At 39.7% G+C, this 13872-nt stretch overlaps 1 protein-coding gene across 1 annotated transcript; it reads left to right on the top strand.

Annotated features, from left to right (window-relative positions):
* Window positions 1-2957: 2957 nt before the first annotated feature.
* LOC107949986 (tropomyosin-1-like) lies at window positions 2958-3653 on the top strand. The gene has a single exon (XM_016884740.2). It carries the CDS (start codon window positions 2958-2960, stop codon window positions 3651-3653), a length of 696 nt encoding a protein of 231 aa, XP_016740229.2.
* The last annotated feature ends 10219 nt before the right edge of the window (window positions 3654-13872 follow it).

Below are 13872 nucleotides of genomic sequence, written 5' to 3'. Positions count from 1 at the left end.
CTATCATTTTATATATATAGTACATGTACATGAACTTATACATTTTTGTAAATATATACATATGCATATTTTTATACCTTCATTTTGTTTTCAACACATGTATTTTTATTTGTTTTATTTGATATATTCTATTCCCTCTTTTTACATGTGTGCTGGTATGTGTGTTTGATATATGTGTACACATGTTTGCAACTTTACTGTTATATTGTATATATATATATTTGCAAATATTTATTCGTATATGTTGTAAATTAAAGTATTTGTACCATATTGTACATTAACTTTTTTAACGTACCCTTTTAAAAATATATTTTGGTTTTAACCATTATTCAAAGTTATTTTCTTGATTTAAAGGTTTTTTTGAATAAAAGCATTATTTGAAGTTTGGGATTTTCGAGGGAAATTGAGCCCTAAAGTATTGGGTTCTGATTTTCTTTGTCAATCTTAAATGACCGAGAATATTCTTTATTCAAAATGCATGAGAATAAAAATCATTTTTGGGAACTTAACTTGTCGTGCCCTAACGTATTGGGTGTGGCCTGTTACTTTCTCGAAATGAAGATTTTCGCATAAAATAAAAGTGATATTCAAAGTTCGGGGATTATGAGGAATTGTACCCTAACGTATTGGGACTCGATTTCTTTACATGACTTGGACAATTGGTTATCCTTTTGCAAATTTCATCATTCAAGCTTATTTTAAAATCTTTTTAACTTTCGACACTAAGACATCAAATTGTCAATTTGGTACTGATTTTGGGCGTTACGAGGGTGCTAACCCTTCATCGTACGTAACTGACTCCCGAACTCGTTTTCTCAAAATTCGTAGACCAAAATAATTTTTAAGCTGAGCTGATCACACCTTAATAAAGGATCGGTGGCGACTCCAGTTTTATTTTTAAAGTCGACAACTAAGTTTTTATTTTCAAAAAAATGGTTTCGACAGCTTCGCGACTCCATTGGGGACACTAGAGAGTCGAGCCATAAACTGATTGTATTTGTCTTTGTGTCGAAAATCAAAAGTTTTTAGAAAATTTCATGAGTCCCTTTCGCATTCATTGATTTTTTTTTCATCTTGGTATGTTGGTAACTTTGCATTTGCATTTTGCATTGTACCCTTTAAGTGGAAGCGAGAAACTAGTCCTTCGTGAGGTTTTCACCTCCGTGCAGGGTAGTGGACTGCTTTCGGGATACATCCGTACCTATGTCTTCGGGAGATTTTCATCTCCGTGCAGCCATAGGGAAATGTATCCCCTAAATTGAACTCGATCCATATGAGCCTATAATGGGTGAGGATCGAGGAATCTGCTGGTTCGGGTACCCTTACTCTAGAAACTAAACCTCATATAGTGAGTTTTAGGAACTTGCCCTAGGTAGAGCTATTCCAAAACCCTAGTGGATTCCAGATTAAGTGTTCTTGCTATTTCATGTTTGTATTGGATTATATCTCTATATGTGATACTGACTTGGGTTTCTTTTGTTTTGATTGCATGACATCATGATTGCATAGCATTTCATCCTAAAAAGGCGTTAGTTCATATTCGGTTGCTAAATAGAAAGCTTATCATGGAAAAAAGGGTTTCTTGATAAGGTGGAAGATAATGCGGCTCTCCAAACTTGGTCTGAGACAACACAGCAAGAGAAAGGTGATAGTTTGGCCGAGGGATATGTGTCAGAGTTGTGGGACTTCACTCGTGTTAGCGTGACTCAGAATAGCCTACATGAACTAAAAGAAATTTGGGACCAGTGGAATGATGAGATTAAACAGCTCTTCTACTCTAGCTATGGAGACCTACCTTACTTGCTCGACTTAAAGGTAGATAAGCACTTGTTTCGTGCCTTAGCCCAATTTTAGAACCCTGCTTATAGTTGTTTCACCTTTGGAAGCGTTGATTTAGTTCCTACAGTGGAGGAATATATGGCCTTACTTCGTTGATCGAAGATCCAGGCAGATAAAGCCTACTCGAGAGCTGCTAATGTTCCAACCTTTTTGAAGAAATTGATGAATATTACGAGGATGAGTGAGCAGTGGGTCACTACACGAATCAAGCAAAAGGGAGATAGTAAATGATTCCTTGGAAGAGCCTGAAGGATTTAATTCTAGCACACCCGGATACGAGGAAGAGGGTTGATGTCTTTGCCTTGGGTATTTACAGTTTAGTTATCTTTCCAAAGCCTTGGGATATGCTGATGAAGCAGTCACTAATCTTTTCGATCGACTTGGTAAAGGAGTCACACCGGTTTCAGCAATTTTAGCAGAAACTTTCAGGTCACTGAACGAATGCCGAAGAGTAGGTGAAGGAAGATTCGTTGGATGTGCGCAGCTTCTCTTGGCATGGTTCCACAATCATTTCTGGAAGGCTGATAAATTTTCCTATCGAGTTTTTTCTGAGACTTATTCGCCTTCGAAAGAAATAGTGGCGATACCGAGGCAAGATGGTATTTTAGAAGAAAGATGGATTATAATTCTTCAGAATCTTCAAGAGGAGAACATCGAATGGAGAGCTCCTTGGATGCTGCCAGATGAAATCTTGTATAGGTGTGGAGATTTCGATTGGGTCCCTCTACTTGGGATTTGAGGAGCTATTGGTTATGCACCGTTATTGGTATTGAGACAGTATAAATCGAGGCAGTTCGTACCTACAACCCAAGGATTAGCGCAAAGTGAATTCTCGTATAAGTGTGATGGTTACAAGAAGAAGATTTGAGAAATGACAAATACTTGGAGGCAGACTCGACGAATGAAGATATTGGCAGTAGGTCCATCACGACTCCTGAATATATCAAGTGGCTAGGTAGGGGGTCAATGATAATATACCTGCTCCAGGTCAAGGAGACAATCAATTAGTAGAAAAGCATGTACATGTGGTCCCTTCTAAGCTAGAAAGTATAAAGCAGGATTTTGAAAGAAGAAACTTAGAGCTCGAAAGGAAGATAGAGCAAATAGAAGAGGAGAAGATGAATTTAAAGTTGGACATAGATGTTCAGAAGCTGGAAACCGAAGGCCTGAGAAAAGAAAAGCGCAAAGCTGATGAAGATTTGAATAGCTTGAAGACGGATTATAAGAGACTACGTATGTCAGTGAGAACTGCTGGGTTGGGAAAAACCTCAGAGCTGTGGCATCAAGAAGTTCAAGAAGAAAAAATCAAGGCTGATAGGTGGGAAAAGAGATTTCAAGAGGCTCAAAAGCAAAATAAGTCATTTGAGAGGAGTTTGTCAGAAAGACAGAATGAAAAGGATGAATTAAAAGCTAGGGTGGCCGAACTGGAGGAAACTATTCGTCAATATCGAAATCGCAATGTTGTGATGGAGTTGCAAGCAAGCTTGAGCAGGATCGAGCAGATGAAGAGAACAGTAGAAGGATTAGAGATGGCATTACAGAACTGTGAAGCCAGGATTGAACATCTGAAAGCAAATGAAGATCATCAAAATGAACAGCTTCACTATCTCCAGGATCAAGTTGCAAGAAGGGATCACATTATGGGAGAAGCTGTGGTTCAGATTCAAAGGGTAACTGAGCACCTGCAGACTTTAGCAATACAAGCTGATATACTAAGTGTGAAGTACGAATCAGAATCAGATCAGGGGCAGAAGTTGGCATCATTACTTAGGGAAATTAAACTTCTAAGTGTTAGGGCAAAGCCTTATTTATAGCCATTTTATGTAAAGAAATTTTTCTCTAGTAAAGTTTTCTGAGTGGAATTGAATTATAATTAACGCCTTTCTTGCATTCATCTCATGCATCGTATCATATGCATTAGCATCACATTATATGCATTAAAGACATTTATTTAATCCTAATAAGTCAAAATCACTGCTCAGTTAACCTGGAAACCAACCAACTAACCCAACACCGATATGGCACTCGAGCGAAGGCAAAAGATATGGATCAAAGATTGGAAAAACTCGAACAGTGTCAGAAGGAGATGCAGGACCGACTTCAGCTACAGGTGCAGGAGCGGTTAGACAAGATGAAACAAGAGATGTCTGAGAAGATGCGAGAATCCCAATATGATATAGTGGCAAAGCTAACCCAACTGATAACTAGGGGAAGTGATAAAGGAAAGGGCCCCATGGCAAATGTCGATGAGGGAAATGATGATGAACCTCTCTATCCTCTAGGTTTCACCCTTCCACATGTGCGAACTCAAGCTGAATACCCGCGTAAATCTACTGTCACCATCATGCCGCAACAGTTTCGGGCTGGTGTTTCGAGCTATCAAGCTGGACCGAGATCTAATCTTGAAAAGAATCCTATTAACTCTGTCATTCCTGACTTTGATGAAGTGGTTGAGAAGGAAAGAGTGAAGGAGGAGTTACCGAAACAGTTAAAGGAAAGATGCAAGTGGCTCGAGGAGAAGTTCAAGGCAATGGAGGTTACTGAAAGTTATCGAGGCACTGATGCCAAAGAGCTGAGCTTAGTTCCGGACTTGGTGCTCCCTCATAAGTTTAAGATGCCGGAGTTCGAAAAGTACAATAGGACAAGTTTCCCAAAGGCTCATATCACTATGTTCGGCAGACAAATGGCGGGATATGTTAACAACGACCAACTCCTGATATATTGTTTACAAGACAGCCTTGCAGGGGCAGCATCCAAATGGTACAATCAGTTGAGTCGTGCCACAATTGGTTCATGGAGGGACTTGGCACAATCGTTCATGAAACAATATAGTCATGTGACAAACATGGCTCCTGATAGAATCACCCTTCAAAACATGGAGAAGAAGCCGAGTGAAAGCTTCAGGCAGTATGCACAGAGATGGAGGGAGTTCGCGGTCCATGTTCAGCCACCGCTCCTGGAAAAGAAAATTACCATGTTGTTCATTAACACCCTGAAGGCACCGTTCATTACACATATGTTAGGAAGTGCCACAAAAAGCTTTCCTGACATAGTCATGAATGGCGAGATGATTGAGAATGCCATTAAGAGTGGGAAGATCGATGCGGGAGAGAGTAACAAAAGGTCGGCCTCAAAGAGGAAGGAAAACGAGGTGAACAACGCGAGCATATACAGCAAGGGTTACTCGAAGTCAGTAACAGTGAGTCAGCCAGGAAAGGTGGCTGCCAATCAGCAAAGCTCGTCGAGACAGAAAGTCGGTACAAGGTGAAATATTGAGAGGCCCCAATTCACGCCAATTCCTATGTCATACAGGGAACTATACCGAAATGATGATGAACCTCTCTATCCTCCAGGTTTCACCCCTCAACATGTGCGAACTCAAGCTGAATACCCGCGTAAATCTACTATCACCATCATGCCGCAACAGTTTCGGGCTGGTGTTTCGAGCTTTCAAGCTGGACCGGGATCTAATCTCGAAAAGAATCCTATTAACTCTGTCATTCCTGACTTTGATGAAGTGGTTGAGAAGGAAAGAGTGAAGGAAGAGTTACCGAAATAGTTAAAGGAAAGATGCAAGTGGCTCGAGGAGAAGTTCAAGGCATTGGAGGTTACTGAAAGTTATCGAGGCACTGATGCCAAAGAGCTGAGCTTAGTTCCGGACTTGGTGCTCCCTCATAAGTTTAAGATGCCGGAGTTCGAAAAGTACAATGGGACAAGTTTCCCAAAGGCTCATATCACCATGTTCTGCAGACAAATAGTGGGATATGTTAACAACGACCAACTCTTGATACATTGTTTCCAAGACAGCCTTGCAGGGGCAGCATCCAAATGGTACAATCAGTTGAGTCGTGCCACGATTGGTTCATGGAGGGACTTGGCACAATCGTTCATGAAACAATATAGTCATGTGACAAACATGGCTCCTGATAGAATCACCCTTCAAAACATGGAGAAGAAGCCGAGTGAAAGCTTCAGGCAGTACGCACAGAGATGGAGGGAGGTCGCGGTCCAAGTTCAGCCACCGCTCTTGGAAAAGGAAATGACCATGTTGTTCATTAACACCCTGAAGGCACCGTTCATTACACATATGTTAGGAAGTGCCACAAAAGCTTTCCTGACATAGTCATGAATGGCGAGATGATTGAGAATGTCATTAAGAGTGGGAAGATCGATGCGGGAGAGAGTAACAGAAGATCGGCCTCGAAGAGGAAGGAAAACGAGGTGAACAACGCGAGCATATACAGCAAGGGTTACTCGAAGTCAGTAACAGTGAGTCAGCCAAGAAAGGTGGCTGCCAATGAGCAAAGCTCGTCGACACAGAAAGTCGGTAAAAGGCGAAATATTAAGAGGCCCCAATTCACGCCAATTCCTATGTCATACAGGGAACTATACCGAAATTTATTTTACGCACACGTAGTTTCCCCTTTCTATCTAAAGCCCTTGCAACCCCCGTATCCCAAATGGTACGATACGAATGCACAGTACGAGTATCATGCGAGAACAACAGGGCATTCCATAGAAAACTGTACGGTGTTTAAAAGGTTTGTTGAAAGGCTTATTGGTATAGATGTCTTTAAATTTGATGACTCGACCAAGGCAGAAAACCCATTACCAAACCACACTGATGGTGGGGTAAATATGATGGGCGAAGACAGAAGAATCAAGGCAGACATTGCGGATGTAAAAACTCCTTTGAGATGGGTCTGGAAGGAGATGGTGAAAAGGGGACTAATCGTCTCAGAAGGAAGTTGTGAAAAGAGGGGGAACTACTGTGAGTTCCACCGTGAAGTGGGGCATGAAATCCAAGAGTGTACGGAGTTCAGAGCCATGATACAAGGTATGATGGATAATAGGGAGATAGAATTCTGTGAAGGAGTTCAAGAGGAGAATCATGTATGCTCGTCAGAGTTGGCATTGGGAGTTCCGAAGGCTAACCATCCTATGGTAATCATTTCATGACCTCAGAACAGTGAGGTTGAGGCACGTATAACACCAAAAGTAATCATTCAAAAATCGGCTGTGTTTTCATATAAGGATAACATGAGGGTTCCTTGGAATTACGATTGTAATGTGACAATCCCGGGGAAGAAGGATATAATCAGTAAAGAGAATCAGGATGAAGGAAGGCACTACAAACAGATGAAAGCTCGAGAAGGGCTAATAAGAGAAGAAGCTTCGGTTGGAAAGAAGAAGAATGCGGTCGAACATGAATTATTGGTCAATGAACAAATCAAAGAGGAGGAAGCTAGAGAGTTCTTGAAGTTCCTAAAGCATAGTGAGTACAGCGTTGTGGAACAACTGCACCAACAACCAGCTCGCATATCTGTGCTAGCTTTACTCCTGAACTCGGAGGGACATCAAAATGCACAACTGAAGGTGCTAAATGAAACTTATGTGGCCGATGATATTTCTGTTAACAAATTGGATCGACTGGTCGGTAATATAAGCATTGATAACTTCATCTCCTTTAGCGATGATGAAATACCACCTGGGGGTATGAGATCCACTAGAGCTTTACACATCACTGCAAGGTGTAAAGGGTGCATATTACTAGGAGTTCTGGTAGATAATGGGCCGGCACTGAATGTATTGCCTCTATCCACGCTCAACAGGCTACCTGTGGATAGTTCACATATGAAGTCGTGCCAGAATGTGGTGAGAGCATTTGATGGCACCGAGAGGAAAGTCATGGGAAGAATTGACATACCCTTGTTAATTGGCCCAACTATCTATGAGGTAGACTTCTTGGTTATGGACATCAAGCCTTCTTACAGTTGCCTATTAGGAAGGCCATGGATTTATTCAGCAGGAACGGTACCGTCATCGTTACATCAAAAACTGAAGCTGGTGTCAGAAGGTCGGCTAGTGACGATAAATGCTGAAGAAGATATCATTGCATCTGTGACTAACGATGCGCCTTATTTGGAAACAAGTGATGATACAATCGAGTGCTCTTTCCGTTCCTTAGAGTTCGTAAATGCAACATTCATCCTTGAGGGAAACAAGATCCCGATACCGAGAATATCAAAGACCACAAAGATGGGCCTGCAATTGACAGTTGGAAAGGGAGCTTTATCAAGAAAAGGATTGGGGAAATATCTTCAGGGTCGAGTTGAGGCTCCAGTGTTGAAAGAAAAGCAGGACCATTTTGGCTTAGGATACAAGCCAGATGCTAGGCAGAGGAGGATAGAGCAAGAAAAGAAGTGAGAGAGAAGAAGGGCTCGTTTGACAGGTGATGAAGTCAAATGGGAGCCCATGACCTTTCCTCACCTATCCAAGACTTTTGTATCGGGAGGATTCATCTAACAAGGAATGCTAAGAGTCGGAAGTATTAACACGGAGTTAGAAAGTATTCATGCCGTGTATGAAGAAGCGACGGGAGGAGGAACATTGTAGGATATTCAACCTTACGAACCGGGAGGTGTGCTAAACAACTGGACTGTAGAAGAAATACCTATAGTTTTTAGGATTTCGTCAGAGTAATGTCTTGAACACCCTTATTGCTTTTAGCCTAGAAGTGATAAGTATTTCTTTGTGAAATAAGCTTATGTCTAAAAAATCGTTATTTTAATAAAGTTCATTTTTGCAGTTATTTTTGGAGTAAATCTTTCTTTCCATAAGAGCAGTTATTTTGAATTTCTCTTAAACTACACTTGCATTTCATTCATGACCATATTGCACCAAACAAATTCCTGAATCCTTATTGTTTTTCATAACAGGTCCTACGATATCAATGATACGAATGTCACTCTTACAAATTTAGAGTCTCCTTTTGAACAAAACATGTGTTTAGAAGGATCGCATGATTTTGAAGATGACGAAGATTGTGGTTTGTCTCCTGACTTGTTGGAGATGGTAGAAAGGGTCGAGAAACAAATCCCACCTCACAGGGAATCAATAGAAGTTGTGAGCTTGGAGGAAGGAAAAGAGGTGAAGATCGGATCTGATATTTCTACAAAGACAAGACAAGACCTCATCAGACTACTCCAGGAATTCAAGGATGTCTTTGCATGGTCATACCAAGATATGCCTGGGTTAAGTACTGACATTGTAGTATATCGCCTTCCTATAAAAGAAGATTGAAAGCCAGTGCAGCAAAAGCTCAGAAGGATGAGACCTGATATCGGGTTGAAAATAAAAGAAGAGGTCTAGAAGTAGTTTGATGCCGGATTTCTGCAAGAAGTCAAGTATTCTGAGTGGGTAGCCAACATTGTACCAGTTCCAAAGAAAGATGGGAAAGTACGAATGTGTGTGGATTACAGGGATTTGAACAATGCTAGTCCAAAAGACAATTTCCCATTACCTCATATCGACACATTGGTAGACAATACGGCGGGCTTTTCATTGTTTTCCTTCATGGATGGTTTTTCTGGGTATAATCAGATAAAGATGCATCCCGAGGACATGAGAAAGACTATGTTCATTACGTTATGGGGAACGTTTTGTTATAAAGTGATGTCGTTTGGATTAAAAAATGCGGGAGCGACATACCAAAGAGCCATGGTAGCCTTGTTCCATGATATGATGCATAAGGAGATCGAGGTTTATGTTGACGATATGACCGCGAAATCTAGAGCGGAGGAGGAACATGTGCAGGTCTTGAGAAGGTTATTCTTAAGATTGAGAAAGTTCCAGCTCAAGCTTAATCCAACGAAGTGCACTTTTGGGGCCAGGTCAGGAAAATTGTTAGGCTTCATAGTCAGTGAAAAGGGAATCGAGATTGACCCAGACAAAGTCAAGGCAATACGAGACTTACCTCCACCTCGCACTCAGAAAGAAGTTCGAGGTTTCCTCAGAAGACTGAATTACATCGCTAGGTTCATTTCACAACTAACTGAGAAATGTGACCTTATATTTCGTCTTCTGAAGAAACATAATCCTGGTACTTGGGATGAAGAATATGAAGAAGCTTTTAACAAGGTGAAGCAGTATTTGTCTAATACTCCAGTGCTGTCACCACCTAGCCTGGATAGGCCGCTGATATTGTATCTGACAGTATTTGATAATTTCATGGGGTGTGTGCTAGGCCAACATGATGAAACGGGGAGAAAAGAAAGGGCGATATATTATCTCAGCAAGAAATTCACTGACTGTGAAATGAGATATTCGCCTATTGAGAAGTTATGTTGTGCCTTAATTTGGACAACCCGAAGATTAAGGCAGTACATGTTATACCATACGACTAGGCTAATCTCAAAGTTAGACCCGTTAAAGTATATGATGGAGTCAACTGCTTTGAATGGGAGGATGGCCCGATGGCAGATCTTACTGTCTGAATTCGATATTGTCTATGTGAGCCAAAAGGTTGTGAAAGGGAGTGCAATTGCTAACTTTCTAGCTAGTAGAGATTTGGAGGACTACGAGCCATTGAGTTTTGATTTCTCAAATGAAGATTTGATGTGTATAGCGGCTATGGAAGAAAATTCACAAGAAGGTTACAGTTGGAGGCTAAACTTTGATGGAGCCTCGAATGCTGTGGGCAATGGAATTGGGGCAGTCCTAGTGTCCCCGAATGGTGATCATTGTCCTTTCACTTGCAAATTGGATTTTGATTGTACAAACAACATGGCAGAATATGTGTGACACCCCTAAAGTGACCCTAGTCGGAAAGCGGTCTCGGGACCGCTAGACCGAGTCACCAAATTATTTGAATGTGATAATTATTGCCTAAAATATGTGAATGTAAATGTGTGAAAGTTTTAAGCTTCGATTTAGTTAATTGCATGTGAATTTAGTTGATAGGACTTATGTGAGAAAATTTAGAAATGTGCTAGGCAAATGCAAGTGGCCTAATAGTGCATGTAATCAAAGGGGTGGACTTGCATGTCAATTTCCCCCCCCATTTAAGTACTAGTGGCCGGCCATGACAAGGGATGATGGGCAAAACATGTCATGAAACATGTTGTGTTAATGGAAAAATAAAATAAGAAGCATGGGCAAAACATGTCATGAAACATGTTGTGTTAATGGAAGAATAAAATAAGAAGCATGGGCAATAAACTAATAAGAAATTGAAGGAAGAAAACAAAGAGAAAAAAATGTGTTCATCATTCTCATGCATGACCAAAAAAAAAAAGAAGAGAAAAGCTCTCATGTTGTTCTTGGCCGAATAGGAGAAAGAAAAAGAAGGAAAAAGAGCTTTGAGGAAATCGGCTATGGTGGTTTGATAGACTAAGGTATGTTTGATGATGTTCCATGAGATGCATGCATGTTTTAGTAGTTAGCTTGAGTTCTAAATAGCCCATGGTTCAAATCTTTACTATGTCATGGAGATGATATTCGGCCAAGGTGGATTGGTGTTGATATCATTTGCATGCTAAAAGGTGGCCATATGACCTATCAAACTCCTTGTCATATTCGGCCATAAGCTAGCAAAATGAGACTTTAATGAGTTAAATTTGTTTGAATTAAGCTCAAGAGCAAAGGGGAACTAAATCCGATAAAGGGAAGGAAAAAGTGGTCGAATAGCCGCCGAAATCGTTCGACAACATCCGAGGTAAGTTTTAAGTGATTAAACGTTGAGTAAATTCAATCATAATAGGACCTAATGAGTTGATTTAATAAGATATGATGTGGCCATGATATGTCTTAAACTCAAATGGTAAGTTCATATGTGTTTGGACTTGGAAATTTAAGAGTAAATTGTAATAATTTGCTTTGGACAGCAGCAGTAACGTGATTTTAGAAAATCACTATAAATTGTTGGTGTGGAATTATAGGCTGAATAAAATATGTAATCAAGGCTTAATTAGTCTAGTTTCTTATAAAAGAGACCTTGTGAGCAAAGAAATTTCCTATAAAGAGATATTTAAAGTTGTGTGACACGGTGTCAGAATGACTCCGAAATCCCCTGTTCTGTTTTTAGAAAATCATTATAAATTGTACAAAAATGGTTATAAGATAAAATTTATATGCTTAGACTCCTTAATGAGTCTAGTTTCAAATGAAATGAAATACAACACATTTTGAATTCTGTAAAATGAGAAATTTGATTCGTAGTGAAGAGTGGTCAGATTAGTCAAACAGTGAAACAGGGGAAACTTTAAGAAAAATCTGGTATTGATTGGCCAAACCTAAAATTCTATAAATTTTATGGATGGGAGATATACGAGTCTATATTCAGGAAAAATTAACGGCAAGTGATTTGGAGTTTTGTAGCTCCGGTTATAAATAATTTAGTGACCATTGCTCGGGAAAACAGCTCGTAGTGAATATGTGATTTTGTTGTAAACATGGATAAAACTTGTTTTAGTTGCTCATAAGCTATTGATTAAACCCATACTTGAATTCTAAATCGTGATATTGTAAGCTTATGAGTATTCGAATATGAAATGATAGTATGGCGTAAAATTGAATTATTCATTGGAAAGTGATGGATGTAGATTCGGCCAAGACCAAGTCTGTACATGATAGTATATGTGGTATGTGAAGTATATTTGAATAAATGTGAAAGTATATATATGTGATAAGGCCTAATGGCCAATGTGATGAATGTGAAAGTGTATATATATGTGATAAGGCCTAATGGCCGATGTGATGAATGTGAAAGTGTATATATGTGATAAGGCCTAATGGCCGATGTGATGAATGTGAAAGTGTATATATGTGATAAGGCCTAATGGCCGATGTGATGAATGTGAAAGTGTATATATATGTGATAAGGCCTAATGGCCGATGTGATGAATGTGAAAGTGTATATATGTGATAAGGCCGAATGGCCAATGTGATGAATGTGAAAGTGTATATATATGTGATAAGGCCGAATGGCCAATGTGATGAATGTGAACATGTGTATGTGTGATAAGGTCGAATGGCCAATGTGATGAATGTGAACATGCATATATGAGATAAGGCCGAATGGCCAATGTGATGAATGTGAACATGTGTATGTGTGATAAGGCCGAATGGCCAATGTGATGAATGTGAACATGCATATGTGTGATAAGGCCGAATGGCCAATGTGATGAATGTGAACATGCATATATGAGATAAGGCCGAATGGCCAATGTGATGAATGTGAAAGTGTATATATGTGATAAGGCCGAATGGCCAATGTGATGGATGTGGAAGTGTATAAATGTGATAAGTCCCGAAGGGCAATTGTGTCAGTACTATATCCGGGTTAAAACCCCGCAGGCTTTATGCGAGAATATTATCCTGATTAATGTCCGTAGGCTTCGTGCTCGTACTATATCCGAGCTTTAAAGACCCGACGGCTAAATGCTAGGATTCAAGTAAGACTTTGATATTGAGTATCTGCATTAAGTTATCATCAAATAAGTATTATGTATTCAAGATGTTCAGGTACGTATTACTTACTCATCGGTGGAGTGATTTCGAGGTGAATTATCAGTATCAAAGAGGTAGGTAAATGTGATTAATATTATAACTCCAAATGTGAGAATGATCTAATTGGTAATGGTATGTTTGTATAATAAAGTATGCGATGAAATATTCTTATGTATTAGTGCATATTCTGCCCAAAAGCCTTATGATCTGAGTATGGGTTGGGTTGAGCTAGATGTGCCAGTACAAGGTAAGGATTATGATTTGTAAGCTTACATATATGTGATAAGGAATATGTTGGTTCTTTATGTGCCTATGGTAATTTAGTACTTGTCATGTTGAAATACTTAAAAGTATGGATGTGATTATGAACAAGTGGAAAGGATTATTGAAAGTTGAAAATCGATGAAGAATGTGCTTTGGAAATATTTGACCATCTAGGTCATTATTACTCGAAAGTATATATGTGGCAGGCAAGTGTAGCGTTTAATGATATTATAGATCGAGATGAAGCTCTAGATTAACTTCATCGAACAGTTGAAATGAATGACCAATGATAGTGATTGAGAACACTTTGTTTTGCTTAAAACTTACTAAGCATTAAATGCTTACTCCGTTCTTTGAATCTCTGTTTTATAGATTTTGGTTCGTCAGCTATCGGACTCGGGATTATTGAAGTCGAAGTCGCCCACACTATCAAAACCCTTTTGGTACACTTTTGGTTGAACTCTGAAAATGGCATGTATA

Source organism: Gossypium hirsutum, chromosome D03 (assembly GCF_007990345.1).
Source record: "Gossypium hirsutum isolate 1008001.06 chromosome D03, Gossypium_hirsutum_v2.1, whole genome shotgun sequence".
Classification (NCBI taxonomy): domain Eukaryota; kingdom Viridiplantae; phylum Streptophyta; class Magnoliopsida; order Malvales; family Malvaceae; genus Gossypium; species Gossypium hirsutum.
This window is presented reverse-complemented; position numbering and strand designations above follow the sequence as displayed.

Coding starts and splice junctions, on each gene's coding strand:
- LOC107949986 (XM_016884740.2), top strand. CDS start 2,958: ATGAATTTAAAGTTGGACATAGATGTTCAGAAGCTGGAAACCGAAGGC.